Source organism: Pollicipes pollicipes, unplaced genomic scaffold (genome assembly GCF_011947565.3).
Source record: "Pollicipes pollicipes isolate AB1234 unplaced genomic scaffold, Ppol_2.1 Scaffold_7262;HRSCAF=8765_pilon_pilon_pilon, whole genome shotgun sequence".
In the NCBI taxonomy this organism is placed as follows: Eukaryota; Metazoa; Arthropoda; class Thecostraca; order Pollicipedomorpha; family Pollicipedidae; genus Pollicipes; species Pollicipes pollicipes.
Genome location: NW_023597055.1, coordinates 19131605 through 19145047, shown reverse-complemented (window position 1 = coordinate 19145047; position 13443 = coordinate 19131605). Strand labels below are relative to the sequence as shown.

General features: G+C 53.6%; 1 protein-coding gene across 1 annotated transcript; it reads left to right on the top strand.

Moving 5' to 3' along the window:
- The first annotated feature begins 3501 nt into the window (after positions 1–3501).
- On the top strand, positions 3502–10700 carry LOC119114129 (uncharacterized). The gene is made up of 5 exons (XM_037238342.1): positions 3502–3538; positions 4698–4917; positions 6419–6517; positions 9129–9218; positions 10037–10700. The coding sequence occupies exons 2-5, from the start codon at positions 4705–4707 to the stop codon at positions 10268–10270; spliced, it is 636 nt and encodes a 211-aa protein (XP_037094237.1). The 5' UTR covers positions 3502–3538; positions 4698–4704; the 3' UTR covers positions 10271–10700.
- The last annotated feature ends 2743 nt before the right edge of the window (positions 10701–13443 follow it).

Below are 13443 nucleotides of genomic sequence, written 5' to 3'. Positions count from 1 at the left end.
TTTGGCTGTTGTGATACGCCCAATCTCGAGATGTTGAACTTTTTGGGCGTTATGAACGCTGTATGCTGCGATTTTGGACGTTTTGACCATTAAACGTTATGAACGCAGGACGTTTCAAAAACATTCGTCCAAACAATAACCAAAGCTGTTTGCCAGTGCCCCAGGTTCCTCGGCTTGAGCCTAGATGGATTGTGAATTAGGCTCAAAATGTTTGTTTGATAATCCAGCAAGCCTTCGCATATGTCACGGGCAAGCTAGCTCCCTCTCTACGGCATGCTAACCTCACAGCGCGGACGACAAATATGGCGCGTGTTTACAGCGCTGGCGCCCTCCCCGCCGAAAATTACGACCGTTCGATAGAAGCTTTTACCGACGCCCAACGATTCCCTTAACGGCAGCTGGTGACACGCGTCAGCAGCGCCCAGAAGGTCCGTGTGGGTGGTTCTATAAATTTTAGGCTCAGGGTACGTCTTCTTACAGCGATGCTGCACCGCGGTGTAGCAGACTTCTAACTGCTGGCGTGATAGTTGGTACTAGTGGAGACCTCGCTCGTGCCAGTCCTTCTGGCGAGTACCAAAGAGAGACCCTGTCAAACAGGGGTTCTATTTTCCGTGCACCTACACTCACCAACACTCACACCTCAACATTTAAACACACGACCGACAGTGATTCTACGTCTTCGAGCCTGAGAGAGTGGGAGACTCCCTCGGGTTCACCAAAGGTACAGTTTATGTATGGTGCGCGTCGGAACTGATTCATGGTCTTTGGGTACAGAAGTGACGTGATGTTATCCAATGAGCAAAGAGTGAGACGTCGTCCGGTGGTCGTCTAAACCAATCAGAAAGTAGGGGATCGCCTTGCGATCCCACAACTGGCTGGTGCAACTGGCGGGTGGTAATATGCTGAAGGCGACTTCATAAAGGAAGTATCAGATAGCATTTTGGAAATCAGGAAGACTTCAGGCTCCGGTGGAACGATTGGAATGTGGCCAGTGCAGGTGTCTGAGCTTAAACAAAGGTGCCTCATGATTGATGCAATCTCATGCCGCCCGACAGCGGATGATGGCCGATAAAGGGCTTTAGATAACAATGGCTGAAGGCAAAAAGTGGATTTTGCTACACGCGGTGCTGGCGTTCTAACGACCTACCAGGTGCATTCACCACATGCTGACTCGGTTGCTGGATTTACGAAGCATTGAACTATGCTGCAAAACTTAAGTAGGACTTTTCGATGTGCCGTGTCCATCACATAGGCAACTGCGTGCGTACGTCTTCGTTATGAGGGAGGGGTGGGGGCGGGGGTGGCTCAACTAATGAATTTTTAACTGCAGGCATACACAATCGCTTGCGAGTCGTGAAACAGCATGGCGAGCTCTCGTTCTTGTAATTGTTATATTAGAATCTGGATTTTCTAAATGTCTACCTGGAATTTCTAAATGTCAACATTTCGTCACATACGTATTTATCTACGTCACAAATTTGGTAACATGTTGCGTGCCGCCTGGGGCTACTATGTGCGTATGCACCTGTAAACAAGTTTGTCATCCGTTGGGTGCCGGTCATCGAAGCTCACATCATTTACCTACCTGATCAAATGATATATAGCTTCCGTCGCCCCTATGCGTTCTTCACACTGCCTTTTCCGCTTCTCTTCTAGTCGGTTACGCAGCTTTCCTTTTGTTCGTCGCACGGACACTGTCCGCCCCTGCGTTTGCCATACAGCCCCTCCTCTCGCCTGTGTCCGTCGCACAGCCTCTGCCCGCCCATGTGTTCGCCTCCCCTCGCCTGCGTCCGTTGCACAGTCTTTGTCTGTCCCTGTGTTCGCCACACAGCCCCGTCTCTCGCCCGCCTCCGTCGCACAGTCTCTGTCCGCCCCGTGTTCACCACACAGCTCCTCCTCTCGTCTGCATCCGTTGCACAGGCTCTGCCGGCCTCTGTGTTCGCCTCCTCTCGCCTGCGTCCGCCGCACAGGCTCTGCCTGCCTCTGTGTTCGCCTCCTCTCGCCTGCGTCCGTCGCGCAGGCTCTGCCTGCCTCTGAGTTCGCTTCCCCTCGCCTGCGTCCGTCGCACAGGCTCTGCCTGCCTCTGTGTTCGCCTCCTCTCGCCTGCGTCCGTCGCACAGGCTCTGCCTGCCTCTGTGTTCGCCTCCTCTCGTCTGCGTCCGTCGCACAGGCTCTGCCTGCCTCTGTGTTCGCCTCCTCTCGCCTGCGTCCGTCGCACAGGCTCTGCCTGCCTCTGTGTTCGCTTCCTCTCGCTTGCGTCCGTCGCACAGGCTCTGCCTGCCTCTGTGTTCGCCTCCTCTCGCCTGCGCCCGTCGCGCAGGCTCTGCCTGCCTCTGTGTTCGCCTCCTCTCGCCTGCGTCCGTCGCACAGGCTCTGCCTGCCTCTGTGTTCGCCTCCTCTCGCCTGCGTCCGTCGCACAGGCTCTGCCTGCCTCTGTGTTCGCCTCCTCTCGCCTGCGTCCGTCGCGCAGGCTCTGCCTGCCTCTGTGTTCGCCTCCTCTCGCCTGCGTCCGTCGCACAGGCTCTGCCTGCCTCTGTGTTCGCCTCCTCCCGCCTGCGTCCGTCGCGCAGGCTCTGCCTGCCTCTGTGTTCGCCTCCTCTCACCTGCGTCCGTCACGCAGGCTCTGCCTGCCTCTGTGTTCGCCTCCTCTCGCCTGCGTCCGTCGCACAGGCTCTGCCTGCCTCTGTGTTCGCCTCCTCTCGCCTGCGTCCGTCGCACAGGCTCTGCCTGCCTCTGTGTTCGCCTCCTCTCGCCTGCGTCCGTCGCACAGGCTCTGCCTGCCTCTGTGTTCGCCTCCTCTCGCCTGCGTCCGTCGCACAGGCTCTGCCTGCCTCTGTGTTCGCCTCCCCTCGCCTGCGTCCGTCGCACAGCTCCCTCCGCCCCAGAGTCCGTTGGATAGTTAGCTCCTCCTCCTTATTTAACGACCAGTGCGCCCCCACCTTCTGCGCGTTATACAGCCTGTCCTCTCCCCTTTGTCCGTCAGAAGGCCGCTCACCATATATGTGACTACCGCACAGCCCCCATTCCTGCGCCGATTGCGCAATCGCCCGCCTCTGCGGCTGCCGCACAGCCACCCGCGCTTGTGACCGTCCCACAGCACCCCGCGACCGTCACATAGCACCCCGTGACCGTCGCATAGCACCCCGTGACCGTCACATAGCACTATGTGCCCGTCATACAGCACCCTGTGACCGTCCCACAGCACCCCGTGACCGCCACATAGCACTATGTGCCCGTCATACAGCACCCTGTGACCGTCACACGGGCACAGGATGACCGTGAGTGAATCGAAGGGTGTAACAACACACGGCCACCCTGTACCCTGTGGCCAGCAGGCAGTGTGTCACAGCCCGCCGGCCCGAGCCCTTGTTCGGCGGTTATCTGGCGATGACGCCGCCCCGCTATCGCCCCCCCCCCCCCCCCCCCCTCCTGCTGTTGACTCGACGGACGGCCGACGCGATAGGGATTGGCGCAACGAGCGCCACACAAAGTCCCCGAACACAGCCCGGTCGAGCCGTGTCGCGGAGGTGCTACAGAGGTGAGCACCGAAAGCAGTCTGTCTGTGCGACATCCACCAACCAGGGTTGTTCTGTTGCACTGGACGCTGTCGTGGTTAAGGTCTTGTTCGCAGAGGTCAGTGGAATGGGGACAGTGTACCTACTTGTGGAGAAGTGGCAACCAGGTGACGTGCGTGGCCTTGTGCTACGAAATTGTTGCATGATGTGCGAAAATATTGTGCAATAATTTGTTCAGTAGGTGTACCGCGAAGGTAAGCTAGGCATTGCCGCACTACCAGAAGTAAAGGTGAAATGAACGGACGTCTTCGGTAGTTATTTCGGTCCTTGACTGATCCCAAATAGAGATTCACCTGGCCTGAGAACAAAGTCTGATATACCGCCGGACTGAGATAACTTTACTCTCGCGGGTATAGGGGGAAAACACAAAAAATGTGTAAAGAATTGCCTGTGTTACATGGCTGGGTTACACTAGGTTAAACAAGCTGTGAGTGCGTGTATGTGGGGGGAGGGAGATCTGGTAACGGGGTTTCCTCAATATATTGAGGAAGGATTCAGCCAAAAGTGATCATGACTAGACCCGTTCGTTGACGTCTCATGGTCGCACTTCCCCCGCTAAACATTTGAGCGATGAACCCTCTTCGCTTCCCCGTCTTCTCCACGCAAGTCTTGAATCCTTATGCACCTGGTCAAACAGGACTTGACGACACTCAGTGTGACGTGCTTTTGGCCTCGCCGGACCTCAGTTCGCATCTGGTGCGGGAGGAGTTGCCGTGCCATGCCACAGGTCAGGATGCTAGCACGCATGTCATGCCAAATGTTATTCATGCAGAGCAGGTCGGCGAGCGTCGGCGACCGTGTTCCGTCGACACGACGTTTTGGTTGGTAGAGCTTGCTAAAGGAGAGCTCCGAAGCAAGATGAAGGCTTGTGCTTAAAATTGGGTGGGGAGGTTTGAACTCCTCTAATTGTACTCATGCTTCATCTTGGTGTCAAATGAACGCCTTCCCCATACGTCGTGTCCTACAAAAACAAGGCGGCTCCGTCACGCCGTAGCGTTGATCAGCTGTAATGCCATACCATTACAATATCGTTCGCAGTCCTGTGGCGTCTTGCCGCGATTTTTCATGCTATCAATCTGGTTCAGCGCATGGGCTTCGATCACCGGTCCCCTTTCTGCGCAGGTACAGGATGAAGTTGCAAACCGGTGGTGCAGGCGGCTGCGCGAGCGATACCGAGCAGCTAGTGCCACCTGTCGGCCCGCGGCGCAGGCGCGTCTTGCTCGGCAACTGGCAGGGAGCGCTGCAGGCGGTCACCCTCTTGATCAGCGTTATCAGCCTGACGCTGGGCTGCATCGTGTTCATGGTGCTCCTCTACACGCCGGCCTCCAGTCCGCTGGGACAGGTAATCTCCAGGCCTGTGTGCAGGGCGCACAGCGTCACGTTCTGTCACAGCGTTACGCACAGCGTCACGTTTCGTCCCGCTCGTTTTCCAGCGCAAGCAGCAACAGGCTGATGTAACGAAAGGAAATGAGTCGACCCTTTGATCCTCATTCTCCCCTCGTCCCGTACCCTCGCAAAGCCTCGTTCATTCGGGAAAGTTAGCCGCACGTACCCCACTTACCTCATATACGGGTCCCTGATTGGGCTAAGTCCCAGTGGGGGTCCTCAAGGTGAACGTAGTTTTTGTCCATCACTTTCACCCTCCTTCATCCCGTAGGCTTGGAATGGTGTCACGTGCCGAAGGGGCTCAAATCCAAAGCGAACCAAAACAAAATAACAAATAATTAAAACAGGCTCTCAATCACAGATCATGGGCTGGCGTTTTTGCAAACTTTTCCCCTAGACCCGGGCGACTACAAAATAACTTTGCCTTTCGCGTTGTTCTTAGCGCATAACTCAAAGCGTAAAACCCGATATGCTGTTTTTAGCACGGCCATCGATTCCAAAGGTAAGCATGATGTGTGCACGTGAATCAAAATTACACAGATGTGCTGGGTGCTCGTCTTTGTTAGGCTTTCGAACACAGTGGCACTTATTTTTTTATTCCTGTTGTCCGCGTTTGTCTGCGCGCTTTGGATATCGTACCTTTCAGTGTTATTGTTTTTTTTTTAATCATATGCGCAGTAATTTGGCGCAAATGTGTTTCAGGGGCGCAGCCAATGCATGGCCGTGGGAGGACGGCCTCCCTCCTTATGCATGGATTTTCGTTTTCCAACATAGAGGGTTCCCGACAGAAGGTTAAAAATCGGCGTGATGTGTACTCACCCAACTCTAGGCCCTCCCTTAAAAACCCCGGCTGCGCCATTTGTGTGTTTTATACATGATACTCAACTCAGCTAAAATATCTGCATTTAATCTGTCGTTACGCGATCCTGTCAACTGTCAATGAGACAGGCGGCACTGCCTCCAACTTGTCAGGTGTGCTGTCAGGAAGCTACATCTCTGTTGTTATTACGCGTCCATTCACATGATCTCGTCCGAAACTTTTGAATGGACAGATTTTGGCGCCAGTACCCAGGCTGAGCGTTGCTTGCTGCGTGGCCTCGCGGCTAAGCATTGCTTGCTGCGTGGCCTCGCGGCTAAGCATTGCTTGCTGCGCGGCCTCCCGGCTCGTGTCATCCGATCAATACAGTCCAGGTCAACGGCAGAACTTTACGGCGCAAGCCTAACAGGTCGCAATACTCGACACGGCCCGTCCTCCCCTCTCCCCCCCCCCCCCTGGCGACACCTGACCTTAAGCACCGGCCGCAGGCCCCGTCGGTCAGATCCGAGCTGTTCGCACCTGAAGAGACTCCAACCCACCCGGTCATGGGTGGATGGATCGGAAGGCAGGCGCTCTTAACACCTGAGGGACCGTGACCGCTCTTGCCTCTCAGTTGCTATGACTCGGGTTTCATCCACAGGCCCGAAACGTGGCTGACCTTCGGCAGGTCAGTGACCTTCAGAGGCAGATGATCGGCCGCCTGCAGCGCGAGGCCAACTACCTGGACGCCCGTCAGAAGGTCAGAAACTGTCAAAGGCCACACGTGGCGGAGTGGATAAAGCATAGGCGGTGCTACCCCGAGTGGAATATAGCGGAATATAGTAGAATATAGCGGAATATGGCGGGATTTAGGGGAATATAGGGGAATATGGCGAGAGATAGCGGAATATAGCTGGATAATCAGTGGATTCGATCCCGCCTTGTGGCATCCAATCTTATGTAGGCACAGGCCTTAACTTGTAACCGTGACGCTAGTTCCCCGTCACCGATCGTCACGTGACGTTACTGTTCACAGTCACCGGTCAGGAGAGAAGCCTGTCAACTGAAAGTCGCCTATCTTGCCGGGGCTGCTTGCGCCTCGCCATCCTCGCCGCGCGGCATCCCCATCCCTGTCTCTCCGCCTCCACTACCCAGCTGAACTCGGCACGTGGCGCCACCTGCTTCCCGTCGCGAAAAGCGCGTTATCAGGCTAATCCCCGCGCGGTTAGCTGCGTCGTTATACTAACGAACAAACGTTATACTAACGAACGAACGTTATACTAACGAACGAACGTTATACTAACGAACTGCTGCCAGTAGACTGAAGTGCCATATCGTGGAGGTGATGCTGGTGGAATGATGCGGCACTCTGTCAAGCGCGTTCACAAATTACGCATCGTCATGCTGCCACTCGTTGATATAAATTGACAAATATCGTCCCAAAATATATTGGCATAGATAAGACATTAGCATTAGCCTTATTCCTCGGAGCAAACCAGGAGAATGGGTATATGGTTGGGTTGATATTTCGGCGTCATGCCTTTATCGAAACAATAGCAGAAGATAGCAGAAGCAATGCAATGCTATTCAGATAGCAGAAGTGCAAGTGCATCTGTATGAATAATGTTCCTTGCTAATGCACTGAACAACTTACCAAAAATATCTGCTGTTATCTCATGATTTTATTCTTACTCTTGGCTGTGTAATCAAATACCAGCGATAGCGTTGTAGGCCACACTGCATTTCAAAATGTTAAGCAGGACCGGGCCAAGCGGTTGCAAGCCGTCGATAACGAAATCCATCAGCACTGGTGTGTGCTGGGTGCTGACTGGACGCTGTCTTTATATCGGTTGCATTATGATGATTGACGACATAGCTGATGGATGATTGGCGAGCTCTGTCATGCATGCTCACTTATGCATGGCAAAATGGAGCTCACTGGCGGCGTGTTGAGAGCAAACTGCGCATCCTGTTTACATTTGATGAGGCTGGGGACTGTTATGTGCGGAGTTTGCACCAACGTTCGTAGCCAATGATTTGCTTGAGTTACCTCAAAGCAGCGCATCAACTGGCGCCCTTCTGGCTCCACCTCGTGCTGACCGGACTAAGGCCGTCAAGAGCCCCCTGCAGCTAGAGACTGCTCCCCCACTGGGTCTGAACGGGTCGCAGCTTTGAACTGCGACCTGTGGACTGAACTGCGACCCGTGGACTGAACTGTGATCCGTGGACTGAACTGTGACCCATGGACTGAACTGTGACCCGTGGTCTGAACTGCGACCCGTGGACTGAACTGTGACCCGTGGACTGAACTGTGACCCGTGGACTGAACTGTAACCCGCGGACTGAACTGTGATCCTGGACTGAACTGCGACCCGTGAACTGAACTGTGACCCGTGGACTGAACTGCGACCCGTGGACTGAACTGTGACCCGTGGAGTGGACTGTGACCCGTGGACTGAACTGCGACCCGTGGACTGAACTGTGACCCGTGGAGTGGACTGCGACCCGTGGACTGAACTGTGACCCATGGACTGAGCTGCGACCCATGGACTGAACTGCGACCCGTGGACTGAACTGTGACCCATGGACTGAGCTGCGACCCATGGACTGAACTGCGACCCGTGGACTGAACTGTGACCCGTGGACTGAACTGCGACCCGTGGACTGAACTGTGACCCATGGACTGAGCTGCGACCCATGGACTGAACTGTGACCCGTGGACTGAACTGTGACCCGTGGACTGAACTGTGACCCGTGGACTGAACTGTGACCCGTGGACTGAACTGTGACCCGTGGACTGAACCGCGACCCGTGGACTGAACTGTGACCCGTGGACTGAACCGCGACCCGTGGACTGAACTGTGACCCGTGGAGTGGACTGCGTCCCGTAGACTGAACTGTGACCCGCGGACTGAACTGCGACCCGTGGACTGAACTGTGACCCGCGGACCCGTGAAATGGCCTGCACCGCTGAGTGATGAGCCGTGACCAGCGGCCAGACAGTCTGAGTGGTCGGTCGGTTTGACTGCTCGCTTAGCCATCCGGCCTGGGCGATCATATGGTTAGAGTGGACGGATGGTCAGACAGCCAAAACGGCTTATTAGTTACACTAGACGATTAGTTCAGGTAATCTGAAGGCAGTCGTGTAGTTTCCGTTTTAGTTAAGAGGTGGGGAGGAGAGTTTCAATCTACCTCCTCTCTTCCCCTCCCTCACAATTTTGAGAAGAAGGTGTGCCATATCCGGAAACTCATCCATTTGTTAGCATAGTTTGGGGGTAAGTTGCGGAATTTTTTACCACCATCCCTCAACTCATTTCACGAAAGAACGCCCGTCTGAAGGCCGATTTGATCCCTGATCTGCTGTGCCTCAGGTTCTGCAGTCCGCGTTGGCTTCTGCCGGCCTGCTGGATGATGACGTACGAGCCCGGCTGGACGGCATCGAGCGAGCCCTGGCGGCCAAGGTAGGAACTAAACACCCTGGTGGCCAAGGTGCGAACTAAATCCTTCGACAACGTGGACTTTACTGATGTGGCAGGAGAACCATGCCGGGATTTTCGGGTGCCTTTTGGGGAGGAGGCTCCAACAGGTCAGCTGACATCTTCAGATCCCTTGCCAGGCAGCGTCATAGGCAACGTTATAACAAATTTTAAATTCGTAATAATAAATCGTCAAATCGTGATATTAAGGTCTGAGTTTATTCGAAAACGTCGACTCTCACTAGACGATGCATCTGTTGATCACCCTGGCAAGTAACGTGAAATGAGTAGGAACGGCCGTCATGCCCGGCTAGACCAACGTCTAAAGGTCAAGGCAGTGGAACCGCTGATTGGAGCGTGCTGCTGTCTGGTTGTTTTCTCTACTCACCATCAAACGGAAGTGATCGTGGAGGTATCGAGGCCCTGTATTCAACATCTAACACGAAGGTCCTTCGAAGGCTAAAAGGCGCACTTGGTTCAAACCCCCTGCTATATGTCTAATCATTAATGATCTAAATTAATTTGTAAAAATAGCATACAGTTGTCTTTTCACGTCTAAAAACTTACGGTGTTCACCCTAGCAAGGTTCCCTTTCTGCTTATTTATCACCGCTGCCATAAGAAGACGGATGAGCTTCAGGAGTGTTAGCCATCGTGTTCGCTGCAGGAGGCGGAGCAGCGTCAGGAGAGTTTTCCGTCACTTCCACTTCAGGAGCCGGAGAAGCGTGAGAGGAATGTTAGCCGTCTTGTTCGCTTCGGGGGACGGGGGAGCGTCAGGAATGTTGGCCGTCACGTTTGCTTCAGGAAGCGGAGGAGCGTCAGGAGATGGAGGCCGTCCGTCCGGAGCTGGAGTCTATCCCCGCCCGCGAGGACGCTGCCGCCGCCCATCCTCTGATTGGCCGTCCCGACGGCCACGAGCGAGGACACACGACGGGCGAGGAGCAGCCGCCCCTCATCGGTCGCCCAGATGGGCACGAGAGAGGATACGGGTCTGAGGAGGAAGAGGACGAGGAGAGGACATATGAGGACTACGTCTAGGTGTCATGAAATCACCGAATGCACGAACTGGAGATGGTTTAACAGCGGTCGGCAGATTTCTATAGGATAAGGATCAGGACCACAGCAGGACCATAGATCAGGATCACATAGGATCATAGACGCCGCTCGCAGAGCCTGACCGGGTCGTTGCCATACTGGCTTTGTGTAATTAGGCGTCATAAAATTGCCTGTCGGTCATTGTGCGCCGAAAAGCGGTTGCTTATTTCATGAACTTGCTTATGAATTATTTTTATTTTTCTAGACTCCACGTGACGAGACTTGATTTAAAAGCAAAGAGGGGAATCGTTTTAGCCTGAAGTCCGTTAGTACTGCGTGCTACCCAATTGCAGCCGTGATGTCATGGTATGACTGCACACGCGCGAGGGATAGGTCACGATTCAATCAATAAACCATGTCCCTTGGTCTCCTACCCCGATTTTCCGTCGTGGGAACAGACAAGATTCATGTCATCTTGCGTGGCGTTGCATGCAGACGGGCTGGGGTTTGGGGTAGGCAGACTTGATTTTGTGTCATTTTTTAACACGCAGCCGGCAATGTCATGGCGTTGATGTCAAGTTTTCCCTAAGATGGCGGGAGGCTGCCTAACTGCTCCGCTTCCCATCTTCTCCCAACTTCCACCCACCGGTGTTGCATCGGTTCCCAAAGCGTAAAGTTTAAGGCAGACCATTTCACGAAGCCGCGGCAGGGAGCCCACCTATTTGATATTTATGGTGTATTGTACGGCGGACAGAGATGAGTTAAAACCTATGATAGACACTTCGATCAACGGATACCAAATGACGTCAGATATGTGGTCGCGTGCTTGATGAAGTATTTGCTCTTCTTTTTCTGGAGAGCAACGCCAACTCTCACTATCTTTGCACATACATATCGTTGGAGTTCGTCCATAATGACTCATTTGCGGGGCTAAGTGACTTGTAGTTCCATTACGACCTGGTACAAAATGACAACAGGTGCTGCGGCCTGAGCCATCCGTCTCAGGTGTGCTCGGGATCACACTAGTTGCACATAACACAGCTGTAGCTCGGTCTACTGAACCTGAAACTAATTCTTCAGCGGCAAAGGGATTGGTTTTCCTCGAGCATGATGCCTCTTACGTCACATGTAACTACCGTGTCACAACAGAGCCGACGCTTTGACCTTAGGCCTTTTTTCTGTGACGCAGACACCTGTGACGTCACAGATGGCATCGGGTAAACCCACCGCACCATTGAAAGAGTGGCCCCTAAGGAGTCGTGACAAGTTGGTTGCTAGTGTTTGTTTACGGGGTGATTCGGTAATCACGCCGGACAGACAGTAAATATTCCGTGGTGAGTTGGATCCAATGAATTTGAGACTAGCAACCATTCGCCTGGCCCGACAAGACTGCTTCGGGGGACCTCTCCAGGCGACGCGTCGTTCGACCCAGTGCGGTCGCGTCGTCGCTGAAGTGTCCGCCTAACGCCGCAGTTCGCGAACTTTTAGCGCAGGGAGGAAACACCCGATGCATCAGCGATGGAGAACCACCAGTCTCCAAAGTGGGACGATCTCGTGGTTGTTCGGGAAGTGTTGGCTGGTAAGACTAGGGGCGCCTCACGCGGCTGCTCAGCTCGTGAGGGTAAACATCGAACGTCCGTCGCATTGGCATGGTTTGTAAAATATCGGTGAGCGGGATTCGAACCCGGGTCCCGATCCATAGTCTCACACACCAGCAGCGCAGCCAACACCCACTGGTTGTAAGGGTGAAGGCGTGACAGAGGAAGAGAAAAACGAGCCCTTCAAGAGTTGAACATTAGAGACTCGAGAAAAATGAATGCCTGAGCATACAGCGAGTTCGTGTTCATCTTTACCTAAAAGTCTGATGCTGACCACGCGACAGAGAACGTGGAGAAAATATCATGTCAACAGTGTCACGGATTATGAAGCCCACCCCGCTTTTTTAACATGCAAAAGTGACTTCCAACACAATTTTTCGTCAAATATCCGATGAGCTTACCGGCAGAGACAGGTTCCAACCAATGCGAAAAGAACAGGTACAATCCGCTTTTGAAAAGCCGGAGTGCATCCCACTATCTGAAAAATACGATAAAAGGCCAGTAAGCTGATCCTCCAGTGCCTACCAAAGTCGTGTCAGGGCCCCGCACGCGTCGTGTCGATCTTAGTCGCCAGTCGCTGCCCAACGACCGGACGTCTGGCGACAGTGACCCCACCCGCTCCGCTGAGGTCCCCCCCCAGCTCCCAGCGGCTCGGAGAACCGGCCCGGCCGCCTGACCGCAGCCGTCGCGGTGACCGGACCGGTCCGGTCGGTTCCGGCCGGACCGGCGGACCTTCCCGCTCCGACGGCAGCGGTCTGGTCTCCGGAGGTCGGCCGACAGAGCGACGGACGTTCCCCCCCCCCCCCCCCCCCCCCCCATCTCCTCCAGAAGGTAGAAATGGGCGTTATTGTGCCATGCGGTTCTAGCACCCAGATCTTGCTCGAAACTTTGGAGTGGCATGTTGAAACTCAATATTGAAAGCAAACGACAAATGTGAGCGATTACTATTTAAAAAAAGAGATGCAGGAGAACATGAGTGCATCCACATCTCGGAGATCGGGTGGACAGATCAGCATTGGAGGGGCTACAACATAACATGTAAATGCGTCAAACGCTAGCTGACCTGAGACCTAAGACTTCACTTCACCTGAAAACAATGCTTAAACTATGAAAATCGAAAAAAGTATTTTACGGTAAAAATTGAGGGGCTCAAGACCGCACTTTGTGAAAATGTGGTGGTACCGGTTTGGGGGGGGGGGGGAGGGGGAGGGCGATATCCCCCAGTGCTTTGCCTATGCAGGACACTGTGGTACTCCATCTATGCATTGAAATTCCCCAGATCAACTACATCTATTCAAATTTGTATTTTGCTCGACAACGATCCACTAGATGGCTCTTCGGGTTTCGACCCCTTGCAACGTTCGTTAGCTTTGGGCCGTTACATCACTCCTTTACAAACACAAAAACTTCACGCATCACAAAAAGACATAGCAATACATTGCAGTATTCATATATATATATATATATATATATATATATATATATATATATATATATATATAACAGGCGATACTACAAAGCATACTACAAAATGCGATGCTATGAACTTGACTATAGCATACGATCGATATAATACAT

What these genes read in the sequence shown, in the direction of transcription:
- LOC119114129 (XM_037238342.1), top strand. Translation starts at nt 4,705, where the DNA reads ATGAAGTTGCAAACCGGTGGTGCAGGCGGCTGCGCGAGCGATACCGAG. An exon ending in CCTCCAGTCCGCTGGGACAG is followed by an intron (nt 4,918 to 6,418) that starts GTAATCTCCAGG and finishes TTTCATCCACAG; the next exon opens with GCCCGAAACGTGGCTGACCT. An exon ending in ACCTGGACGCCCGTCAGAAG is followed by an intron (nt 6,518 to 9,128) that starts GTCAGAAACTGT and finishes GCTGTGCCTCAG; the next exon opens with GTTCTGCAGTCCGCGTTGGC.